Genomic DNA, 21,385 nt, shown 5'->3' on the forward strand with positions numbered 1-21,385 from the left:
TTAAAGTTTCCCAAAATTCAATTTATATATATATTTATATTTATATAAAAAGACTAATAATATCAGTATTTTATGCATTGATAGCAGCACAGCTTTTCCAGGTTCTGCAGTCATCTGAACAAAATTATAGACATTCAGCACATTCCATTAAAAAAAACAAAACAACAACAACAACAACAAAAGAAAAGAATAATATCCAGAAAACAGCAAAGTTCTGTTGCTGTTGTGGTATCTGGCACCATTTTTTCTATTAGCCTCTTAATCATTATCTGGAAAGAGAACATTCTAGAGTAATATCATTAAATGTAGCTCTGATAAAGCATGGTCCTTACTGTGTATCATAAAGCAGGTATAAGATATTTTACATTCATAGAGATATGATACAGTACTGTCCTACATCGATAATACTAGAATCAGTTTGGGTTTGAAATTTACTTTGTCTGCAAATAAGATTGCTACCCCTGTTTTTTTCTGGGCTCCTGTCACATGGAGAATTGTTTTCTATCTTTTCACTTTCAGTCTATGGGCTTCTTTTTTGCACTAGGTGTGTTTCTTGTATACAACATATTATTAGATTTTGCTTCTTACTCCATTTGCCAGTCCATTTCTCTTGATTGGTGAGTTGAGGCCATTGACATCGCTGGTTATAACTGACATGTACTGACTTATTATTGACATGTTATTGGCCTTTTGTTGACTCTTTTTACTTTTTCACCTTCTCTTAATTTCTTGCCTTGCCTATTTGATTTGCTCTGTTGGGCCTCATGGTGTTGCTGCCTTCATTGTCTTTTTCTAGGATCTTGTTTAGAATTGCTTGTAGTGCTGGTTTGGTATTCATGTAGTTTCTCAGGTGTTCTTTGTCGTGGAAGTGTCTTATTTCTCCATCCATTTTGAAGGAGAGTTTTGCTGGATACATCAGTCTAGGTTGGAGGTTGTTCTCTTTTAGTACTTGAAATAACTCATTCCAGGCTCTCCTTGCCCCAAGGGTTTGTGTTGAAAAGTCTGCTGTGATTCTGATGGGCTTTCCTTTGTATGTGATTTGTTTCTTTTCTCTTACTGCTTGTAGTATTTTGTTCTTCTGTTGGGTTTCTGGGATCTTGATTATTATATGTCTAGGTGTAGATTTTTTTTATTGTAGTTAGTTGGGGTCCTATATGCCTCATTTATCTGAATGTCAAATTCTTCTTCTCTGGGGAGTTTTCTGTCATTAATTCTGTGAACAGCTTTTTAAAGTCATTTGTATTTTCTCCTGCTACTTCATGGATTCTTATCAGTCTTATGTTATTCTTCTTTGCATCATCTAGGAGTTGTTGGATCAATTTCTCATGATCCCTTACTGTTTTTAAGAGGCCTCTCTTTTCATGGTCACTGACTGCAATCCTATCTTCTATACCTGAGATTCTATCTTTGCATTCTTTTATCCTGTTGTGTACACTTTCTGTAGAGTTTTTAATTTCCTGGATATCTGTGTGAATCTGTTTTATGGATTCCATTTTTTTCCTCTCTTGGGCATTCGTTGTTTCCATTTCTTTCTTATGCTGATCCTTCATGGCTTCTATCATGGTCCTGAGCTCATCTATTTTTTTGTCAGTTTTTATTCTAGCGTCTTGAATCATGACTTCCATTTTGCTCACCATCTCTATGGTTATCTGGGAAATCATTTCTGTTTTGAATGTTTCTAGTGCCTGATTGATCTGTTTTGTTACGTCCTGTGCTATGGGTTCAGGGTGTCCTGCTGGTTCATTATCAGACTTTTCAGCCTCATTTGCCCTACTGTTTTCCATTGGTGAACTGGAAGTCTGTCCTTGTGTCTTGCTTAAGTGTTTTCTCATTTTTATTTTTGTTGTCGGACTGTCCTTGGTTTAATCTCTGGGTTATTAGTTAAATCTTCCTGATGTAGTTGCACTTTATCTTTTGAGTCTCTAAGGACTCATAGACATTCTGATTTTCATAATATCAGTGAAAACAACTCATTAAATCAATCACAATACTTTATCCCAGTTGATACAATCAGCAACACAATATGATCAAGCACAACTTGCAAACTGACCACTTGTCGTAGTCATTATCTCCTTTATACCATGTGAATTAAATTAAAATCAAGAAGCAGCCCAAAATATGTTTGTAGTGAATACACTTTTCACTATAGCATCTTTACCATTTAGGATGTGGGCTTAGAAAGAGTTAGGACAAGAGGAGTAGATAAGTGAAAGAATTGGAGAATGTTTCAAGTGAAACCAGAGGACATAGAATGACCATACAATCTTTAGGAAACTATTAAGTTCAAAAGGGATAGGTAGAATGCAAGAATAAGGACAAGAATATATCCCCTTAACAGTAATGGGGCTCACTTTCCCTTGAAACTATTGACCCATGAGTGAAGTAAAATGACAGAAAAAAAGAACATAAAGAAAAAAAAAATGATAAGAAATCTGAGTTAGGGCAGGAGCAGGAATAGGAAGGGAGATGAGGCATAATATGGGGGAGCAAGAGACTCAGTTGGAGAAAGAGGACAGAAAAAAGTATTTGCAGAGTGGAATGAGGAAAAGAAAGAAAAAAATGAATTTGAAGCGCCTCTTTTAGATTATATCTCTGTCAAAATATACAACGTGCACAGCCATGTGCAGAGCCAAGTCCCCTGATCTCAGCTAGCCAATGGCAGATCCCTGCAAATCAGACTGACCTCAGGCTGCAAGGCCCCGATTGAGTTCCCTGATCTGCAGGGTTGAACTCCACACAGTTCTACTACAGGTTTTCCCCGCTCTTTCTTTAGAGATACTCAAAGTTGGGAGCTCAGAAAAATACCCTTTATGGCCACCTATACCTCTGCAGAGTGGATCCAAGTACTGGCACAATCAGGAGGTCTGGAGGCGGGTGTTTTAGGGACGCCTGCACTGCTACTTTACTTGCTGAGGCTGGTGGCAGTGCAGGAGGGGGAGGGCAAGGCTACCTGGTCTGCGGAATGGGCCCAAGCAGGCCAGAGAAAGGGCAGATCTCACAGAGGCCTTCCCAAATCTCACCTTCCTCTTTGGGGCTGGTGGTGCACAGGCAGGGGCCATTTGTACTACATTTGAGAAGTGTTTGTTGAATTCATTTGTCCATTTACTGGACTGGATTATTTGTTTTTTAGGGATTTAATTTTTGTGAGTTCTTTGTATATTCTGGATAGTACTTGTTTATTGGAAGAGTTCTTAGCAAATATTTTTTTTCTCATTCTATAGATTATCTCCTTACTCTGTTGTTTCTAATGCAGAAGATTTCTACTGGTATAATCCCATTTATGATTTTGCTTTTTGGGTACTGGGGATCAAGCTCTGCCCCTTGAGCTTGTGAAGCAGGCAGCAGAACCACTGAGCTAAATTCCTGGCCCTCTGTTTATGGTTCTTTATATTATTTCCTGTGCTAATGTAGCTCTCCCTATTCACGAAGTCTTTACTTAAATATATACTTTCATGTCTTCCCTATTATCATCCAGCAGTTTCAAAGTTTCTGCTTTCATATCTAGATTTTACCCACTTTGGTTTTGGATATAGGGTCTCACTGTGTAGTCCAAGTTTGCAATGAACTTACTATGCAGTCCAGGCTGGCCTGAAATTCATAGTGATCATCCTGTCTTAACCTCCCAAATGCTAGCCAGAAGCCTGCTCAGACAACAGGAATTGGGGTACACAGCCACCAGCCAAAGGCCCTGCCAGACAACAGTTACATAGAGGCCCAGTGAGAGGTACACCTAGATACCATCAAAAGTGTACACAGGCTCCAGCCAGAAGCCCACCAAGTCAACAGGTCAGCTCAGAGATCCAGAAAGCCACCATTCTGAACCCAGGAATCACTGTACTGGTGAGCAGCAGAGAAAAGGCTGCTCAGTGGTTTCCTGAGAATTAAAGACCACTGGGTAAATAAAAAGCTGCCTCAACAAAGACACAGCAGGCTGCATCTACTGAAGTGAGAAGACACAGAAGTCTCAAAACCAGACTTCTAGACCACCTAAGGCAACCACATAGGGCAACAAGATGAAACAATTTAATACTCAGAAAAAAATTCTCAGATAACAGCAGAAATTGTTCCCATAGTGTAAGACATGATTAATAAATTTAGAATGAACACAGATTAAAAAAATAGAGGACCTGAGGAACATGATGGAATCCCAACATAGGAAGCATATGGAATCCATAAAACAGATGAAAAGAGATTTACAGGAGATTAAAAACTCCACTGAGAGATTACAAAGAAGAATGAGCCAATATAAGGACAGAATTTCAGATATAGAAGATAGGATTGCAATTAGTGATCAGGAAAAGAAAAATTTCTTAAATAGTAAGGGATCATGAGAAATCCAGTAGCTGCTAGACAATGCAAAGAAGAATAACATTGACTGATCAGAGTCAGTGAAGAAACAGGAAAGAGTGAAGACAACATAAAGAAGTTCATAGAATTAGTGTCAGAAAACTTCCCAAATAGGGGAAAAGAACTTGACATACAAATAAGAGAGGCACATAGGACTTGAACTAGCTGTGATAAAAAAAAATTACAGATAGGCATATAGTAGTTAAGATCTAGGGCCAGGAATTTAGCTCAGTGGTGCTGCTGCCTGTCTCACAATAGCGACCTGGGTTGAAAAAAAAAAAAAAAAAAAAAAAAAAATCAGAGACCTAAGAGAAGAACAAAATTCTACAAGCAATCAGAGAAAATAAACAAATCACATACAAAGGAAAGACTCTCAGAATAACAGCAGACTTCTCCACACAAGCTCTCAAAGCAAGAGAGATTCAGGACCAAAAGAAAACAGCCTTCAACCCAGATTGATGTACTTTGCAAAACTATCTTTCAAAATTGATGGACAAATAAGATACTTTCATGACCAAGAGCACCTTTGAGTCTTCATGAATACCAAACCAATGCTCCAAACAATTTTAAGCAATATCCTAGGAAAAGACAATGAAGATCATAACAACTGGAAGCTCAGCAGAATGAATTCTTCAGGCACAATAAGAAATTAAATGCAAAGGGGCAGAAGCCAACAAAAAGAAAAAGTCATGACAATGACAAGTCAATACATATCAGTTATAACCATCCATATTAATGGTCTCAATTCACCAGTCAAAAGAAATAGACTGGCAAAATGGGTCAAGAAGCAAGATCCAACAATATGCTACATACAAGAAACACAATTCAAAAAGGAACTCATAGCCTGAAAGTAAAAAGGTAGAAAACAATACACTGTGTGACAGAAACCCCAAAATAGGTGGCTGCACCAAGCACTAGTACACCCAACTGTATAAAACAAATACTAAGAGACATGAAAAATCAAATAAGCACTAATACAATAGTACTGGGGGATCTCAATACTCTACTGTCACAAATAGAGCAACTAGACAAAAAATAATAAAATACTACAATTCCATCAAAGTCTTGAACATATGAACTTAACATATTTAGAGTGTTCCACCCCACAAAATCAGAATACACATCCTTTTCAGCTGCACATGGGTCATTCTCCAAAATAGACCACATACTAGCTCATAGAACATGTTTAAGTAAGAGCAAAGGAATTGAAGTTATCCACTGTATGTTATCAGATCATAGTGCCATGAAATTGGAGATAAATAGCAAGAAAAAATGCAAGAGTTTTGTAAACTCATGGAAATTGAACAATACACTTGTGAACAAGTAATGGGTCACAGAGAAAATTAAAGAAGTAATCAGACAGTTCCTATAATTACATGAAAATGACAAAAACATCAGAATCTATGGGCCACAATGAAAGCAGTCTTACAAGGTAAAATCATAGCAGTGAATACTGATATTAGGGAAACAGAGGGTGCTCAATTACATAACCTGGTCCTGAACCTCAAAGTTCTAGAAAAAGAGGAGTGGGATAAACCCAAAGCTCCTACAAGGGAGGGAATTTTACACTTCAGGGAAGAAATCAATGCAAAGGAGACTAAAAGAATAATACAAAAGATAAACGAGGCCAAGAGTTCGTTCTTAAAAAAAAAAAAAAAACCCACAAAATTGACAAACCCTTAACCAAACATCAAAAAAGGAAAGAAAAAGCCCAAATCCATGCAACTAGGAATGAAAAGGGTGAAGTTACAATGGGCCCAGAAGAAATCCAGAGGATGATAAAGATGTATATGTTAAAAAGATGGAAAACAGAAGAAATGGACAGATTCCTAGATATGTATGAATTATCAAATTTGAACAAAGATGGACATAAAAATTTGAAATAACCTAATATCAATGAATGAAAGTGAAAATGTAATTAAAAACTTATCAACTGAGAAGAGTCTGGGTCCTGATGGCTTCACTGCTGAATTCTACAAAACATTTACAGAGAAATTATGGCCAGTACTGTTTAAACTCTTCAATGAAATTGAAAGGGAAACATGACTTCTGAATTCATTCCTGGAAGCAAGCATCACCTTGATCCCCAAAGTAGAGAAATACCTAACAGAAAAAGAGAACTATAGGCCAATCTCACTAATGAGCATAGATACAAAAATCCTTATTATATATTGGCAAATAGAATGCAGAAGATCATCAAGAAGATTGTAAACCCTGACCAGGTGGAATTCATCCCACGTATTCAGGGATGGTTCAACACATGCAAATCAATAAATTGAATATGCTCTATTAATAGAACCAAAGAGAAAAAGCATATGATCATCTCAATAAATGCAGGAAAAGCATTTGACAAAATCCAACATGAATTTATGATAAAAACCATGCAAAAAATGGGACTAGATGGACTCTACCTCAATCAGATAAAGTCCAGCTATGAAAAGCTGACAGCCAATATCATACTACATGGTCAAAAACTTAAATCCTTCATTCTAAAATCAGGAACAAAACAAGGATGTCCACCATCACCACTTCTGTTCAGTATAGTTTTGGAAACATTAGCCACAGCACTTAGACAAGAGAAAGAAATAAAAGAAATAGAGATAGGACATGAAAAAGTCAAACTCATTTTTTGCAGATGACAGGATACTCTATACAGAAGACCCCAAGAACTCCACCAAAAGTCTCCTGTATTTAACAGCCAAAAACAGTAAAGTAGCAGGATATAAGATCAACACACAAAAATCATTAGCTTTTCTGTACACAACAGCTTCACTGAGAGAGAAATGGGTCAATCAATATCTTTCACAACAGAACCCCCAAATTGAAATATCTAGGAATTGGCCTAACAAAAGAAATCAAAGACCTCTTCTGAAAACCACATCACTCTGAAAAAAAGAGATTGAAAAGGATATCAGAAAATGCAAAGACATCCCTTGCTCCTCAGTAGAAAGAATCAACATAGTGAAAATGGCCATATTTACAAAACTAGTGTATAGATTCAACACAATTCTAATTGAAATCCCAGCATCATACTTCACAGATCAGGAGAAAAACTTACAAAAATTCCTTTGCAATAAGAAGAGACCTAGAATAGGAAAAGCAATTATAGGCAACAAAAACAAGGTAGGGAGTACCACAATCCCCTATACTACAAAGCTAGTGTGACAAAACAGCATGGTACTGGCAAAGAAACAGACCTGAGGATGAATGGAACAGATTAGAAGATGTAGAAACAATGCTAGACGCACTCAGCCACCTCATCTTCAAAAAAAGAGCCAAACACCCTCACTGGAAGAAAGCCTCGTTAATAAATGGTGCTGGAAAAACTGGGTTTCAACTTACCAAAGATTAAAATTAGACATATCGCTCACACTGCACTAAACTAAAATAAAAATGGATTAAAGAACTACATTTTAAAACAAACACCAAACCAGCTAGAAGAGAGTTTAGGTAGAAGACTTTAAGACATTGGTGCAGGAAAAGATTTTATGAAGAAAGCCTAAATTGTCCATGAACTAGCACAATCAATGTCAGATGCCTTCTTATTAAAAAGCTTCTCTGCACAGCAAGAGAGACCACCAAAAGCATGAAGAGACAGCACACAATGTGGGAAAAAATTTTCACCAGCTGTTCCTCAGACAAAGGTCTTCTATCTAGAATATATAAAGAACTGACAAAAGTCAGATCTCCCATATTTGAAGACTCAATAAAAAAATGGGCATCTGAAATGCACAGACATTTCTCAAACAAGAAGTAGAAATATCAAATAAACATATGAAAAAATGTTCAATATCATTGGTCATTTGAGAGAAATGAAAGCAATGCTGAGAGTCCACCTCACTCTAGAAAGAATGGCTGCTATCATGAAATCAATCAACAAATGCTGGTGGGGCTTTGGGGAAAGAGGAGCCCTGCTGCGCTGCTAGTGTGAGTGTAGACTGGTGCAACCACTGTGGAAATCAGAATGGAGATATCTCAAAAAACTGGTATTGGAAGTTCCAGTCAACTCAGCTATTCCCCAAAGAATTAAAAGAATCATACTGCTGTGATGTATGTGCACTCATGTTCATAGCAGCACAATTTCTAATAGCTAAAACTTGGAAGCAGCCCAATTGCCCATGAATGGGAGTATGGATAAAGATGAGTTTTTTCCCCTTTCTTCTTTATTGGTACATTTTAAGTAGACAATACAGTTACATTCATCATTGGGATCTTGTAACTTTATATGATATATCTTGGTTCTTATTTTTTCCCCATTCCCCTGCACTCCCTTCACTTCATTCCCCTGCCACCTTTCTCTATTTACAGAGACTTTGTTTCCATCTTTTTTCCTTTTCTCTTAATTTTTCTCTTTTCCTTTCTTAGCTTCCCCCTATGCCTCACACTTCCCCTACACTTTTAGACCTTTTTTCCTATTACAGAATATAAATATTTTGATTCTCATTTACACTTTTTGTTTATTATAAAATGGAATACTATTCAGCCATAAAGAATGAGAAACTAGAGACATTTATAGCTAAATGGGTGCACATTGAGGTGATACTCTTAAGTGAAAGAAATAGGACACCCATGTGTAAACATCAAATAAATTTCTCTAGTGTGAGCAACTGAAAGTGTAAAGAAGGACTAAAAGGTACAATAGATAATGTGAAATAGGAAGAAAAGGTGCAAAGAGGAAAGGGAAGTGGGAGGTTAGGGGAAAAGAAATGAGTGAATGGAATTAATATGAGAAAATGGAAACAATGTCTTTGTAGATAGGGACGAAGGGGTTGAAGGGAGAGCAGGGGGATGAAGAAAATATCCAAGATGGATTATGTTAAGGTGCAAATTTCCAATGATGAATGTCATTATATCATATTCCTTAAATGCACCAAGAAAATTAATAATGAAGATTCTGCGCAATGAAAGAAACCATTAACAGAATGAAGTGACAACATGGGTTGTCTCAGTGTGGGGAAAAAAATTGCCAGCTACTCCTCAGACAAAATATTAACATTTGGAATATATAAAGAACTAAAAAAAATCAGGCACCCCAAATTTAAAGACCCCATTCAAAAATGGGTAGCTGAAATGAATAGACATTTCTCAGATGAAGAGGTACAAACAGCAAATAAATATATGAAAAATGTTTAATATTACTGGTCATTTGAGAAATGTAAATTAAAACAACTGTGAGATTCCATCTCACTCCAGAAAGAGTGGCTATCATCAAGAAACCAACCCAGTAACAAAAGCTGGTGGGGCGGTGGAGAAAAAGGAACATTTTTCCTTTGCTGGTGGGAATGTAGAATGGTACAATCACTATGAATTTGAGCATGGAGATTACTCAAAAAACTAAAAGTAGAGGTTCCAGTTGACCCAGCCATTCTCCTTCTGGATATCTTCCTGAAAGATTTAAAAGCATCATACTATAGTGTTATATGCACACCCATGTTCATACCAGCACAATTTATAATAGCTAAATCTTGGAAATAGCCTATATGCTAATCAAAAGATGAATTGATAAAGAAAATGTGGTATTTATATACAATGGAGCACTATTCCACCATAAAGAGTAATAAACTTGAGTCATTTGTAGGAAAATGGGTGTATCTTGAGACCATAATCTTAGGTGAAATGGATTGGACACACAAGTTTAAATACCACATTGTCTCTTTTCTAAGAGAAATGCAAAGGGGAAATAATAAGCAGAATGGAAAATAGGTATTGGAAAGTAGGAAGAATGTGTTGAAATTATAAGGAGAACAAGAAGAAAACATTCAACTAGGGAGAGCTATACCAACGGTAAAGCTCTTTCAAGTTGAAAATATCTTCCTCTCCCTTTCTACTTACCATAGGCTCTACTATGTCTTGAGAGCATTTGTTGTATTTTCTTCTTGTTCCATTAAGTCAAAATACAAATCAGCACATACTGTTTCCAATATTTTGAAATGTAATGTTACTTACAAAACGTATTTTTGCTTAAGGCTATGTATATACATCAAGTTGAAGTTAATGACTTTGATTTATGTTCTAAGAAAAGCAAATAACAAAAATTAATATCCTTTGTTGTTACAATAATGAGATAAGAACTTGCTCTGGTATTAAAGTGCTATTTTAGCCAGGGATTTAGCTCAGTGGTTCCACTGCCTGCCTTGCAAGTGCAAGGTCCCCAGTTCAATCCCTGCTACCAAAAAAAAAAAAAAAAAAAAAAAAAAAAAAAAGTTATAAAGTGCTATTTTGTATACTTTGACCCATGTTATCTGTATTGTATTAACCAACACCAAGTCATTGAGCTTCTCTTAAAAAAGAGATATAAATGGAAAAGCTTGACATAGTATACCTATTTTTTGGTTGCTCAGTAGCCCACCTGGAAACATAAGCCAACTGAGTAAACTGTCAGATTCTTGGTTTGGTATTACTAATGAGTGGAATTGCACAGTGAAGAATTACCACATTATTCCTTTTGTTTGGTTTTCTAAATTGTTGATCCATTAATCAGTTGATCATAAATTGTGATTAAAACTATCCAGTGATTTCTTTTTAATTGAAAACTATAAATGTGAAATATTTCTATCCAGAGAGGTAACTTTCTAAAAATATCATTAAACAATTTAGCTAAAGTCTTTTAAAATACTAAATTATATGTCAAGCAATTAAAATGAATTTGAAAGAATTAGTAAATCATACCTTCCAAACAACATTGATAATTTCTTAATTTGTGAATCTCTTATTTTAGGAGTTGGAATAATTTGAGATTTTGTTTCTATAATTTTTCTTATATCTTCTTCAACCACATAAATGCTTAATTTATAAGGTACAATTTTTAATGCTTTTGTGAATTTGATATTATTTGTACTAAGAAATAACTTGACCTAAAACACCGTTTTTATGCATGTATGGTTTTTTGTTTCATCTTTTACTCTCTTAAAGTTAAAGTTGTTTCTGTTCTAATTATAAACAAAATTAACCTGTGTTAAAACATATTTTGGGGTACCCTATTTATATATATCTTTCATGCATTCAAATTTTAAAGGTTAATTCAAAATGGCATGTTATAGAATATTCATGAAAATAAATAATTACTCAACACCAGCCCTTTAAGTTTCAGTGAAGGTTTTGGTAAGGAAGGTTTTGGTAAGGTACATACCATGAAAGTACTGATGAAACTTTGGAGGTTTTTTTCTTTAAAACATTAATTACTCAATATCTAAATCCAAATCAGCCATGGGAGGTCAGTATTAATGTTGGAGTTTTGTGTTTTATATTTGTTTTAATGTTCAAATGCAAATAAAACATTTAATATTTGTCAACGTGCTTGTTACAAAAGTAAATTTTGAGGTACTAAGCTTTGTTTATATGTTTTTGCATTTTTTCAAATCACTATAAGAAATTACTTGCTGTGTATTAAAAATGCCCTTAAATCTCTTCTCAGCCTTTTAGCTAAGATCAATTGTAAAAATCTATTTTGTAACTTTCTTAGAGATAAATATTCTATAAATTAGTGCTGAAAATCTATACCATTTCTTTTTATGTTTTAGTTTGAATAACACTGTGTTTAGTCTGGATTGCTACCATATCGGTCCAGTGTGATACCAGCACATTCCCTTGTCATTGAGATGTTGTCTGTGGTGTATTCTTTATTGGCTGCTTAAAGCATGTACTACATTGTTACAGTTGGTTTGGTAGAGTTGATTTTTTGGCATAGGAGGGCACTGGGAATTGAACTTGGGACCTTTTGCTTGCAAGGCAGCACATTTAACTGAGCTAAATCCCCAGCCCATTTATACTTGGTTATTGATATAATATCATGAGAATACATGAAATCTTATACCACATTTACAAAACATGACTTTTTGGTTGATTTGTTTTCCACACTTCTAGGATATACATAAAAAATAAGATGGTAGCAGTATACTGTATATAAAACCAATATTACAGCTGGGAAAAAATAATTTAAGTTCATACAGGAGAATAGCAAAATCATTTTCACAGTATCATTTCCAAATAAAATATAGAGCTTTATGAACAGTTTTATTGGCAATTTATATATAATTTAAGTGGAATTAAGCAAAGGAGAATGCTTTGGGTCTTTTAATATGCTATTTTTGGGTATAAACAAACATCTCATTTAGCATTATTATGTTCAACTTTGAAAAGAACAAAAAGTTATACCTCCATACATGTGGCTGGATTTAAATATCCTGTTTTGATACTAACTTTGAAAGTCACATGAATTTAATTATTTGGTAAAAGTAATTATATGCTAAGGCATTTGAGTATATTTAATTTTGCCATAATAACATTTATAAAATAGGTATTTCACATTGTATTAAGGGTTCTATTTGAAATTTTTAGTTTTCTTTATCTTTGCAGCCCACCTTGAACTTTATGATGGGCAAAAAATGCAGTGAAGGTGAGTGGGTTGGGGTAGCAGGACTTGGGTATTTATTTGCTTATACATGTCATAAGTATGTATAAATAAGTTTGCCTTATGTATAAAAACGTGCTTTAGTGTTTCTGGTTGGTATTTTTAATATGGGTGGTGATGGTGATTTTTAGAGTATGACATAAAATGAAGGGAAGAAGAGCTTCTGTTTTCTGATCTTTTAAGAAGTGTGTATTAGGTAGTTATAGTAATTCACAGCAGGGAGCTTAAGGAAAGAAAGATGTGAGATCTTTTCCTTTTATCTAAGTGTATAGTATTAAGATGCCGAGAAATGGAAATCTATTGTCCCCTCTTTTACAGGCACTTTACATTTCTTGTGACTACAGAAACCACATACAGTATAGACAGCCTCAAAATCTGTTTATATTAGTGTACATAGAAAAGTTGCAGACAATTTTCTAGTTTTCTCTGCAGGCATTTTTAAGAATGCATCTCTATGCTCCTTTATTTTGTATTTAAGGGACAGACTGTGAACTTTGGACTTATTTCTCAATTATCCATTTGTATACTGGCATCAGTCCAATTTTCAAGAGTAGGCAGAGACAAAGTTTCTTTACATGACTTTACTTTGGCCTCTCACTCTTTGAATATAATCTGGAGCTTCTTGCTTCAGGATTGATTTTCACATAGTTTAGCTATCCTGGTTCTCCTATATGTTCATCCACTCTTAGTGAAGATATGCTAAACTTTGCCTGCAACCTTTTTCTCTTACCACTAGTTTCTGCACAGCTTTACTGTGTGAGAATTAGATTCAGAAGAATACGAAAAATACCTAAATTCTCCCAGTTATTTGAGCTATAATAATTTCCCAGATAACTACAGAGAGGGTGAGCACAAGGAAAGACATGTTTAGAGACTCAAGAACAGAAACTGACCAAAAAAAAAAAAAAAAAAAAAAAATAGATGAGCTCAGGACCATGATAGAAGCCATATATGCCCAGCATAGGAAAGAAATGGAAACCATGAATGCCCAACATATGAAAGAAATAGAATCTATGAAACAGATTCACACAGATATCTAGGAGATTAAAAACTCTATTGAAAGCATTTGCATCAGGATAAATGAATGTGAAGAGAGAATTTCAGATATAGAAGATTGGATTGCAGTCAGAGTCCATGAAAAGAGAGATCTCTTAAAAACAGTAAGGGGTCATGAGAAACCAATCCAACATTTCCTAGATGATGAAAAGAAAAATAACATAAGACTGATAGGAATCCATGAAGTAGCAGGACAAAATAAAAATGACTTTAAAAAGCTGTTCATAGTATTAATGACAGAAAAGTTCTGAAACAGAGGTGAAGTATTTGACATACAGATAAGTGAGGCATATAGGACTCCAACTAATGATGATCAAAAAAAAAAATCTAAACCTAGACATATAATAGTTAAGATCCTAGAAACCCAACAGAAGAAAAAAAATACTGCAAGCAGTAAGAGAAAAGGAACAAATCACATGCAAAGGACAGCCCATCAGATTCACAGCAGACTTTTCAGCGCAAACCCTCAGATCAAGGAGAGCCTGGAGTGAGGTATTTCAAGCCCTAAGAGAAAACAAGCTCCAACCTAGATTGATGTATCCTGCAAAACTCTTTTTGAAAATGGATGGGGAAGAAAGATACTTCCATGACAAAGAACACCTGAGAAACTTCAGGAATACCAAACCAGCACTCCAAACAATTCTAAACAATATCCTAGAAAAGATAATGAAGGTCACAACAGCATGAAGCCCAATAGAGCAAATCCATTAGGCAAGGCAAGAAACTAAAGGGAGAGGGGGAGAAATTGAAAAGAACCAACATCAGGAAAATTACATGACAATGATAATTCAATACATATCAGCTATAACCATCAATGTCAATCGCCTCAATTCACCAATCAAGAGAAATAGACTGGCAGACTGCATTAAGAAGCAAAATCCAAGAATATGTTGTATACAAGAAACACACCTAGTGCAGAAAGAAACCCATAACCTGAAAGTGAAAGGATAGAAAACAATCTTCCATGTGACAGGAGCCCAGAAAAAAGCAGGTGTAGCTATCTTGTTTGCAGACAAAGTAAATTTCAAAGCAAAAATAATTAAGAGAGACAAAAAAAGGTCATTACGTCCTTGTAGAGGGAACAATCAAAGAAGAGATGACAGTCATAAATATATATGCATGAAATATTAATGCCCCCAACTATATAAAACAAATGTTAAGGGACATGAAAAACCAAACAAGCACTAATATAATTGTATTGGGGGACCTAAATACCCCACTACACAAAATGACAAATCATGTAGACAAAAAAGCAACAATGAAATACTAGAACTCAACCAAGCTTTTGAACAATGACACTTAATAGATGTCTACAGAGTGTTCCACCCCACAAGAACAGAATATAAATTCTTTTCAGCTCCACATGGGTCATTCTCCAAAATAGACCACATACTAGCTCATAGAACAGGTTTAAATAAATGCAAAGGAATTGAAGTTATCCCATGTATATTATCAGATCATAGTGCAATTAAGCTGGAGACCAAGAGCATAAGACACCATAAGAACTTCATAAACACATGGAAATTAAACAACACTCTCCTGAACAGTCAATGGGTCACAGACAAAATTAAAGAAGAAATTCATCAGTTTTTCCAAATAAACAATAATACCAATATAACACACAGAAATCTATGAGACACAGTGAAAGCAGTTCTAACTGAAAAATTCATAGCAGTGAATTCCCACACTAGGAAAAGAGAGCAAGCTCCAATAAACAACCTAATGATGAATCTTAGGCTCCTAGAGAAAGAAGAGCAAGAAAAACCTAAATGTCATACAATGGAGGAAATTATAAAAATCAGAGTAAAAATCAATACAATGGAGACTAAGAGAATGACACACAAAAAGCCAAAGAGTTGGTTTTTCAAAAGAATAAATAAAAACCATAAACCCTTAGCCAACCTTATCAAAAAAAGGAAAACAAAAGAGGCTCAGATACAAGCAATTAGGAATGAAAAAGGTGAAGTCACAACAGATCCAGTGGAAATCCAGTGGACTGTCAATACTTACTTTGAAAACCTGTCCTCTAATAAAATGGAAAATACAGAAGAAATGGGCAGATTTCTTGATACTTATGAATTACCAAAGTTGAACGAAGAAGATGAAAAATTTCTAAACACCCCAAATACAATCAGTGAAATTGAAAATGTAATTAAAACTTTACCAAAGAAGAAAAGCCCAGGTCCTGATGGTTTCAATACTAAATTTTACAAGACATTTAGAGAAGAACTACTGCCACTACTCTTAAAACTTTCATTGAAAGTGAAATGGAAGCAATACTTCCACATTCATTCCTGGAAGCAAGTGTTACTTTGATTACCAAACCAGGCAAAGACCCCACCAAAAAAGGGAGTTAGATGTCAATCTCACTAATGAACATAGATATGTAAAAATCTTCAATAAGATACTTGCAAACAGAATACAGAGGGTAATCAAGAAGATCACACATCCTAACCAAGTCAGGTTTATTCCAGGGTTGCAAAGATGGTTCAACATACACAAATCAATAAATGTAATACACTATATTGACAGAGTCAAGGACAAAAACCATATGATCTTCTCAATAGATACAGAAAAGGCATTTGACAAAATTTGACACCCATTCATGATAAAAACCCTACAGAAAATTGGAATAGATGGTCTTTATCTCAACCTGATAAAGACTATCTATGAAAAACCAACACCCAACATCATATTAAATGACCCCAAACTGAAAATCTTCATGTTAAAATCAGGAACAAGACAAGGATGCCTACTATCACCACTCTTGTTCAATATAGTTCTGGAAACATTAGCCATAGCAATTAGACAAGAGAAAGAAATTAAAGCAATAAAGATAGGAAAGGAAGAAGTTAAACTGTCATTATTTGCTGATGATATGAAACTCTACATAGAAGATTTTAAAAACCTCTACCAAAATATGTTTAGACTTAATTTACAGTTTTAGCAGAGTAGCTGGACACAAAGTGAATTCTCAAAAGTCAATAGCCCTCTTGTACACAAATAACAGACTCACTGAGAGAGAAATTAGGGAAACAATTCCTTTCACAATTGCATCCAAAAAAAAAAAAAGTCTTGGAATCAAGCTAACAAAAGAAGCAAAGGACCTCTGCACTGAAAACTACAGCACTCTGAAAAAAGAGATCAAGAAGGATATTAAAAAATGGAAAGATATCCCCTGCTCCTGGGTAGGAAGAATAAACATAGTGAAAATGGCCATACTACCAAAACTGCTGTACAGATTCAGTGCAATTCTGATTAAAGTTCTAGCAGTATATTCCACACAACTAGAGAAAATAATCCAAAAACTCATTTGGAACCAGAAGAGACCTAGAATCACAAAAGCAATTCTAGGCCACAGAGACATGGCAAGGGATATCACAATCCCCACCTTGAAACTACACTGCAAAGCCACTGTGATAAAAACAGCATGGTACTGGCAAAGAAAAGGACCCAAGGATCAGTGGAATAGATTGCAAGATACAGAAACAACCCCAGATGTACTCAGCTACCTCATATTTGCTAAAGGAGCCAACATCCTCAGTGAAGGAAAGACAGCCTCTTTAGTAAATGGTGTTGGAAGAACTGGATTTCAACATGCCAAAGATTAAAACTAGACCCTTATGTTTCACCATGCATTAAACTAAACTCCAAGTGGATTAAAAATCTAAATAGTAAAAAAGAAACACTAAATTTGCTGGAAGATAGGCAGAACTCTTGAAGACATTGGCATAGGAAAAGGCTTTATGAAGAAATCCTCAGTAGCAAAGGAATTAGCACAAAGAATCAACAACTGGGATCTCATCTTATTAAAATCTGAACTGCAAAAGAAACCACCAATAGAGCTAAGAGATAACCTACAATGTGGGAAACATTTTTTACCAGCTTCTCCTCAAAGGACTATTATTTAGAATATATAAAGAACTCAAAAAAATCAGGCCCCCCAAATTCAAAGACCTGATTCAAAAATGGGCATCTGAAATGAATAGACATTCCTCAGATAAACAAGTAAAAGCAGCAAATAAATATATGAAAAAATGTTCCATATCACTGTGAGAGATGCAGATGAAAACAACACTGAGATTCCACCTCACACCAGAATTGTTGCTATCAAGAAATCAACCAATAACAGATATTGGTGGGTTGTGGGGAGAAAGGAACCCTTCTCCATTGCTGGTGAAAGCACAGACAGGTGCAACCACTGACAAAATCAATATGGAGATAGCTCAAAGAACTTGGGCTAGAGGTTCCATTTGACCCAGCTATCCCATTGCTGGGTATCTTTCCAACAGAATTAAAAGAATCATACCACAGTGATATATGTTCACCAATGTTTATAGCGGCACAGTTTGTAGTAGCTAAAACTTGGAAACAGCCATCAGTTTCCCATCAGTTGGAAACTGGATAAAGGAGATGTGGTTTATCTATAAAATGGAGGAGAACTTAGCCATAATGAATGTGAAACTAGTTTCATTCATGAGGCCATAGTATTAAGTGAAATAAATAAGACACAGTCATGTAAATACTGAATAGTTTCTCTGGTGTGAAAAACTAAAAGTGTAAATAAGATCCAAATTGTAAAAGTGACAATGTGACATAGGAAGAAAATGGCTAAAGGTGTAGGGGAAGTGGGAAGGTTAGGGGAAAGGAAATAAGGGAAAAGGAAAAATATGAGAAAAGGAAAAAATGGAAACAAAGCCTTTGCAAATAGGGGAGGGGCAGGAGGTGAAGGGAAGGCAGGTGCATGGGTCAAAAATGACAACCAAGATCTTTCATGTAAGAGTACAAGATCCCAATGATAAGTGTAACTGTGCTGTTTACTTAAAAAGTACCAAAACACTCATTGAGAAAATAATAATTCCTGGATGATCCAGATCCAGTTTATCTGAAATAAATAAACACTAAAGCTTAAATTTTCATCTTTTGCCTGCTAGATATGCTATTCTTTGGCAGAAAATTCCCACAATTTGTATACAAGAAGTGCCTGAAATTGATTGTTGATTTTAAATCTATCCAATAAATTGCATATGTTTTTGAAAAAATAACAATAATAATTTGAAGTACTTCCTTTAGCATTTTATGTAGAGTACATCTGAAGAAATATATTTTCTGAGCATATGTATGTCTGGGAATGTCTTTATCTTATCTTCATTGTGAAATAATGGCTTTTTCGGTACAATGTTCTTGTTTGGCATTTTTTTCTTCAGTATCTTGAAAATCTCATACATTTTCTCCTAAATTTTTTAGCTTTTTCCTCAGAATCATACTATATTTTAAAGTTAATTCAAGTCCACTTTCCAATAACATCTCAATACTTCAATTGGAGTGCACCTACCTTATTGAATTCTAGGGATTTTCCAGTCAGACTGTCTTTCCATACTCCTCCCAAAAAGCCTTTTTTTTTTTTTTTTTTTTTTTTGAGACAGGGTCTCACTATGTAGTTGAGACTGACCGGGAACTCACTATGTAGCCCAGGCCACATCTTCCATAACACTTACGTTGAGTGTAAAGCAATGTGATAAAAAGTAGAAAAATAATAGGACTTTGTGGGAGTTTCCAAGAACTTTGTTGTTTAGGGAGAGAAGAATAATACTCAGAACACCTTATTAGCAATATGCATACTTAAATTCTCACTTTAAATTGGAAACTCAAAGCAAAAAGAATATTCCACATCTTTATTTTCTTTTGAGATTATCACCAAAGCAGAGGCATGAGATATCTATACTAACACCCAATGTTTACCCTCCCTACAGCTGACTCCCTCATTGTTTCCTTACTCTGCTCCAGGATGTAGTTTCTGTCTTTCAAATCCAAATCTCTCATAACTCTAAGAGACACTCCACCAATACAGCTTTTCTGCCTTTTTCTTAGGCCCCTTTTATGCAGAAGATTTTGAGCAACAGCATGACTACTGAGACTAATTTCTTACCTATATTATGTGCAAGAAAAGGAGACTCAGACATACCACCAAGGCAATTAACTATACTTTTTATTCACAACAGTGGGGAATGGCTCTGAATTGTCATAATAATCATTTTGTTGTTTAATAATGAGATCATTGTAACGACCTGGCATAAGGTGTGTATTAGCACTGTTGGTGTTGAATACAATTGTTACAGAGTCTAGAAGATTATAGATATATTTGTGTAGTGATCATAATATTTTCCTTAACAAGGGTGTTCACTAGATTATGAGGGATTGGCAAAATGTAAAAGGAGAGCTGAGGGAAAGTGCCCATGATGATGGGAAGGAGATGGATTATACACCTACTGAGGAAAAGCTTCAGGTGACAGCACAGCAGTACCCAAGCATTGTGCCACTCTTCAGACAGGAATAAAACGGAGCTTGTACAAAGGTGGCACATGGCCAAATGTATTGGCAGTTGGGGTGGTTTCAATGTCCTTTGGATCGACCAAGGATTTCAGGTTAAAATTCTGTAGAATGGTGGTCAAAAACAGAAACAGCTCCATGCGAGCCAAGCCCTCTCCCACACACATCCGTTTTCCTGAAAAATAAACATACAGGATTCCCTCCTTAAACATTAGGTTCTGAACTGTAACAAAAAAGATACATCAACTAATTTGTGGCTATGCAAAATATGGGGTTGTTGGATAGACAGATTGGACACACTTGCTTTCCACTTCATAGCTCATGTAATCAGACACCATTCACAAATACAATAGTATGAAGTGACTAACTGCTCCATGTCATGATTTCAATGCCTATTCACATTATACCTGCTATTTTTGACATTTCATGTTTACAAAACTCTTTTTCTAAAAAAGATATTCATGTCTTGTCCACTGGGTTGAAGAGAGAAGGCCAACAGGAAGAGTGTTTCTCTTTGTGCCTCTCTGTACAATACTCAGCCATAGATTATTTTTCCCTGCTGTAACTTCAGGGTCACCTGCCAAGACATGTCACTCTCTCACTTTAAAACTTTAAATGGCTCTCTGCTGTGTCTTATGAGCCAAAGTCCAATTACCTTAACTTGGCCTTTCACATCCTGTTTTCTCTCTGGTGTTCAATCTCACTCCTTCCAATTCTCACACTCTTTCCTTTAATATCTGGGCATAATTCCTCTTCTTCAATCTCCAGCACCATAAAATTTCCAGCTTTATCTCATGGTATTCCATTTGGCTAGAAAAAACACTGCTCTCATTGTTCCTCCCAAATGTATGTCTATGCCATTTCCTCTCTATGATCATTATAATCCTCCCAGAAAACAGAATCTCACCCTCAGAAACACGGTTCACTTTGAAAGTTATTTTCTGTTATTTTTTCATTCCTGGCAAAATGAGTTCCTTAAAAGAAGGGCTCAGTTCTTGACATCTTGATATGTACTGTGCCAGACCCAGCATAGGTATCAAAGCCACCGCAAAAAGTGAAGGCAACTCCACTTCTAGATTCTCAGCACACACAATTTAACAGTGAGCTAAATGTCCAAGACTCACAATCACAAGTGAAGGAATATCAATGTGCTCTGAATCACTGCAGAATGTCCTTTCACATTCCCAAAGTCTTTCTCAGTCTGTTGGTTTCTGGGGTTTTCATTTTGTTTGTTTGTTTGTT

At 35.4% G+C, this 21,385-nt stretch overlaps 1 protein-coding gene across 3 annotated transcripts in view; it reads right to left on the bottom strand.

Moving 5' to 3' along the window:
* Positions 1 to 19,823: 19,823 nt before the first annotated feature.
* Positions 19,824 to 21,385, bottom strand: part of LOC104867652 (cytochrome P450 2C55) — a 28,257-nt gene continuing 26,695 nt past the window's right edge. For all 3 annotated transcript variants that reach the window (XM_010632063.1, XM_010632062.1, XM_010632064.1), the window contains one exon: positions 19,824 to 20,318. In XM_010632063.1, coding sequence (XP_010630365.1) covers positions 20,137 to 20,318 — 182 coding nt within the window. In that variant the 3' untranslated portion in view covers positions 19,824 to 20,136. The remainder of the gene's footprint in view (positions 20,319 to 21,385) is intronic.

Source organism: Fukomys damarensis, unplaced genomic scaffold (genome assembly GCF_012274545.1).
Source record: "Fukomys damarensis isolate Sample0158 unplaced genomic scaffold, DMR_v1.0_HiC HiC_scaffold_20, whole genome shotgun sequence".
Taxonomy (NCBI): Eukaryota; Metazoa; Chordata; class Mammalia; order Rodentia; family Bathyergidae; genus Fukomys; species Fukomys damarensis.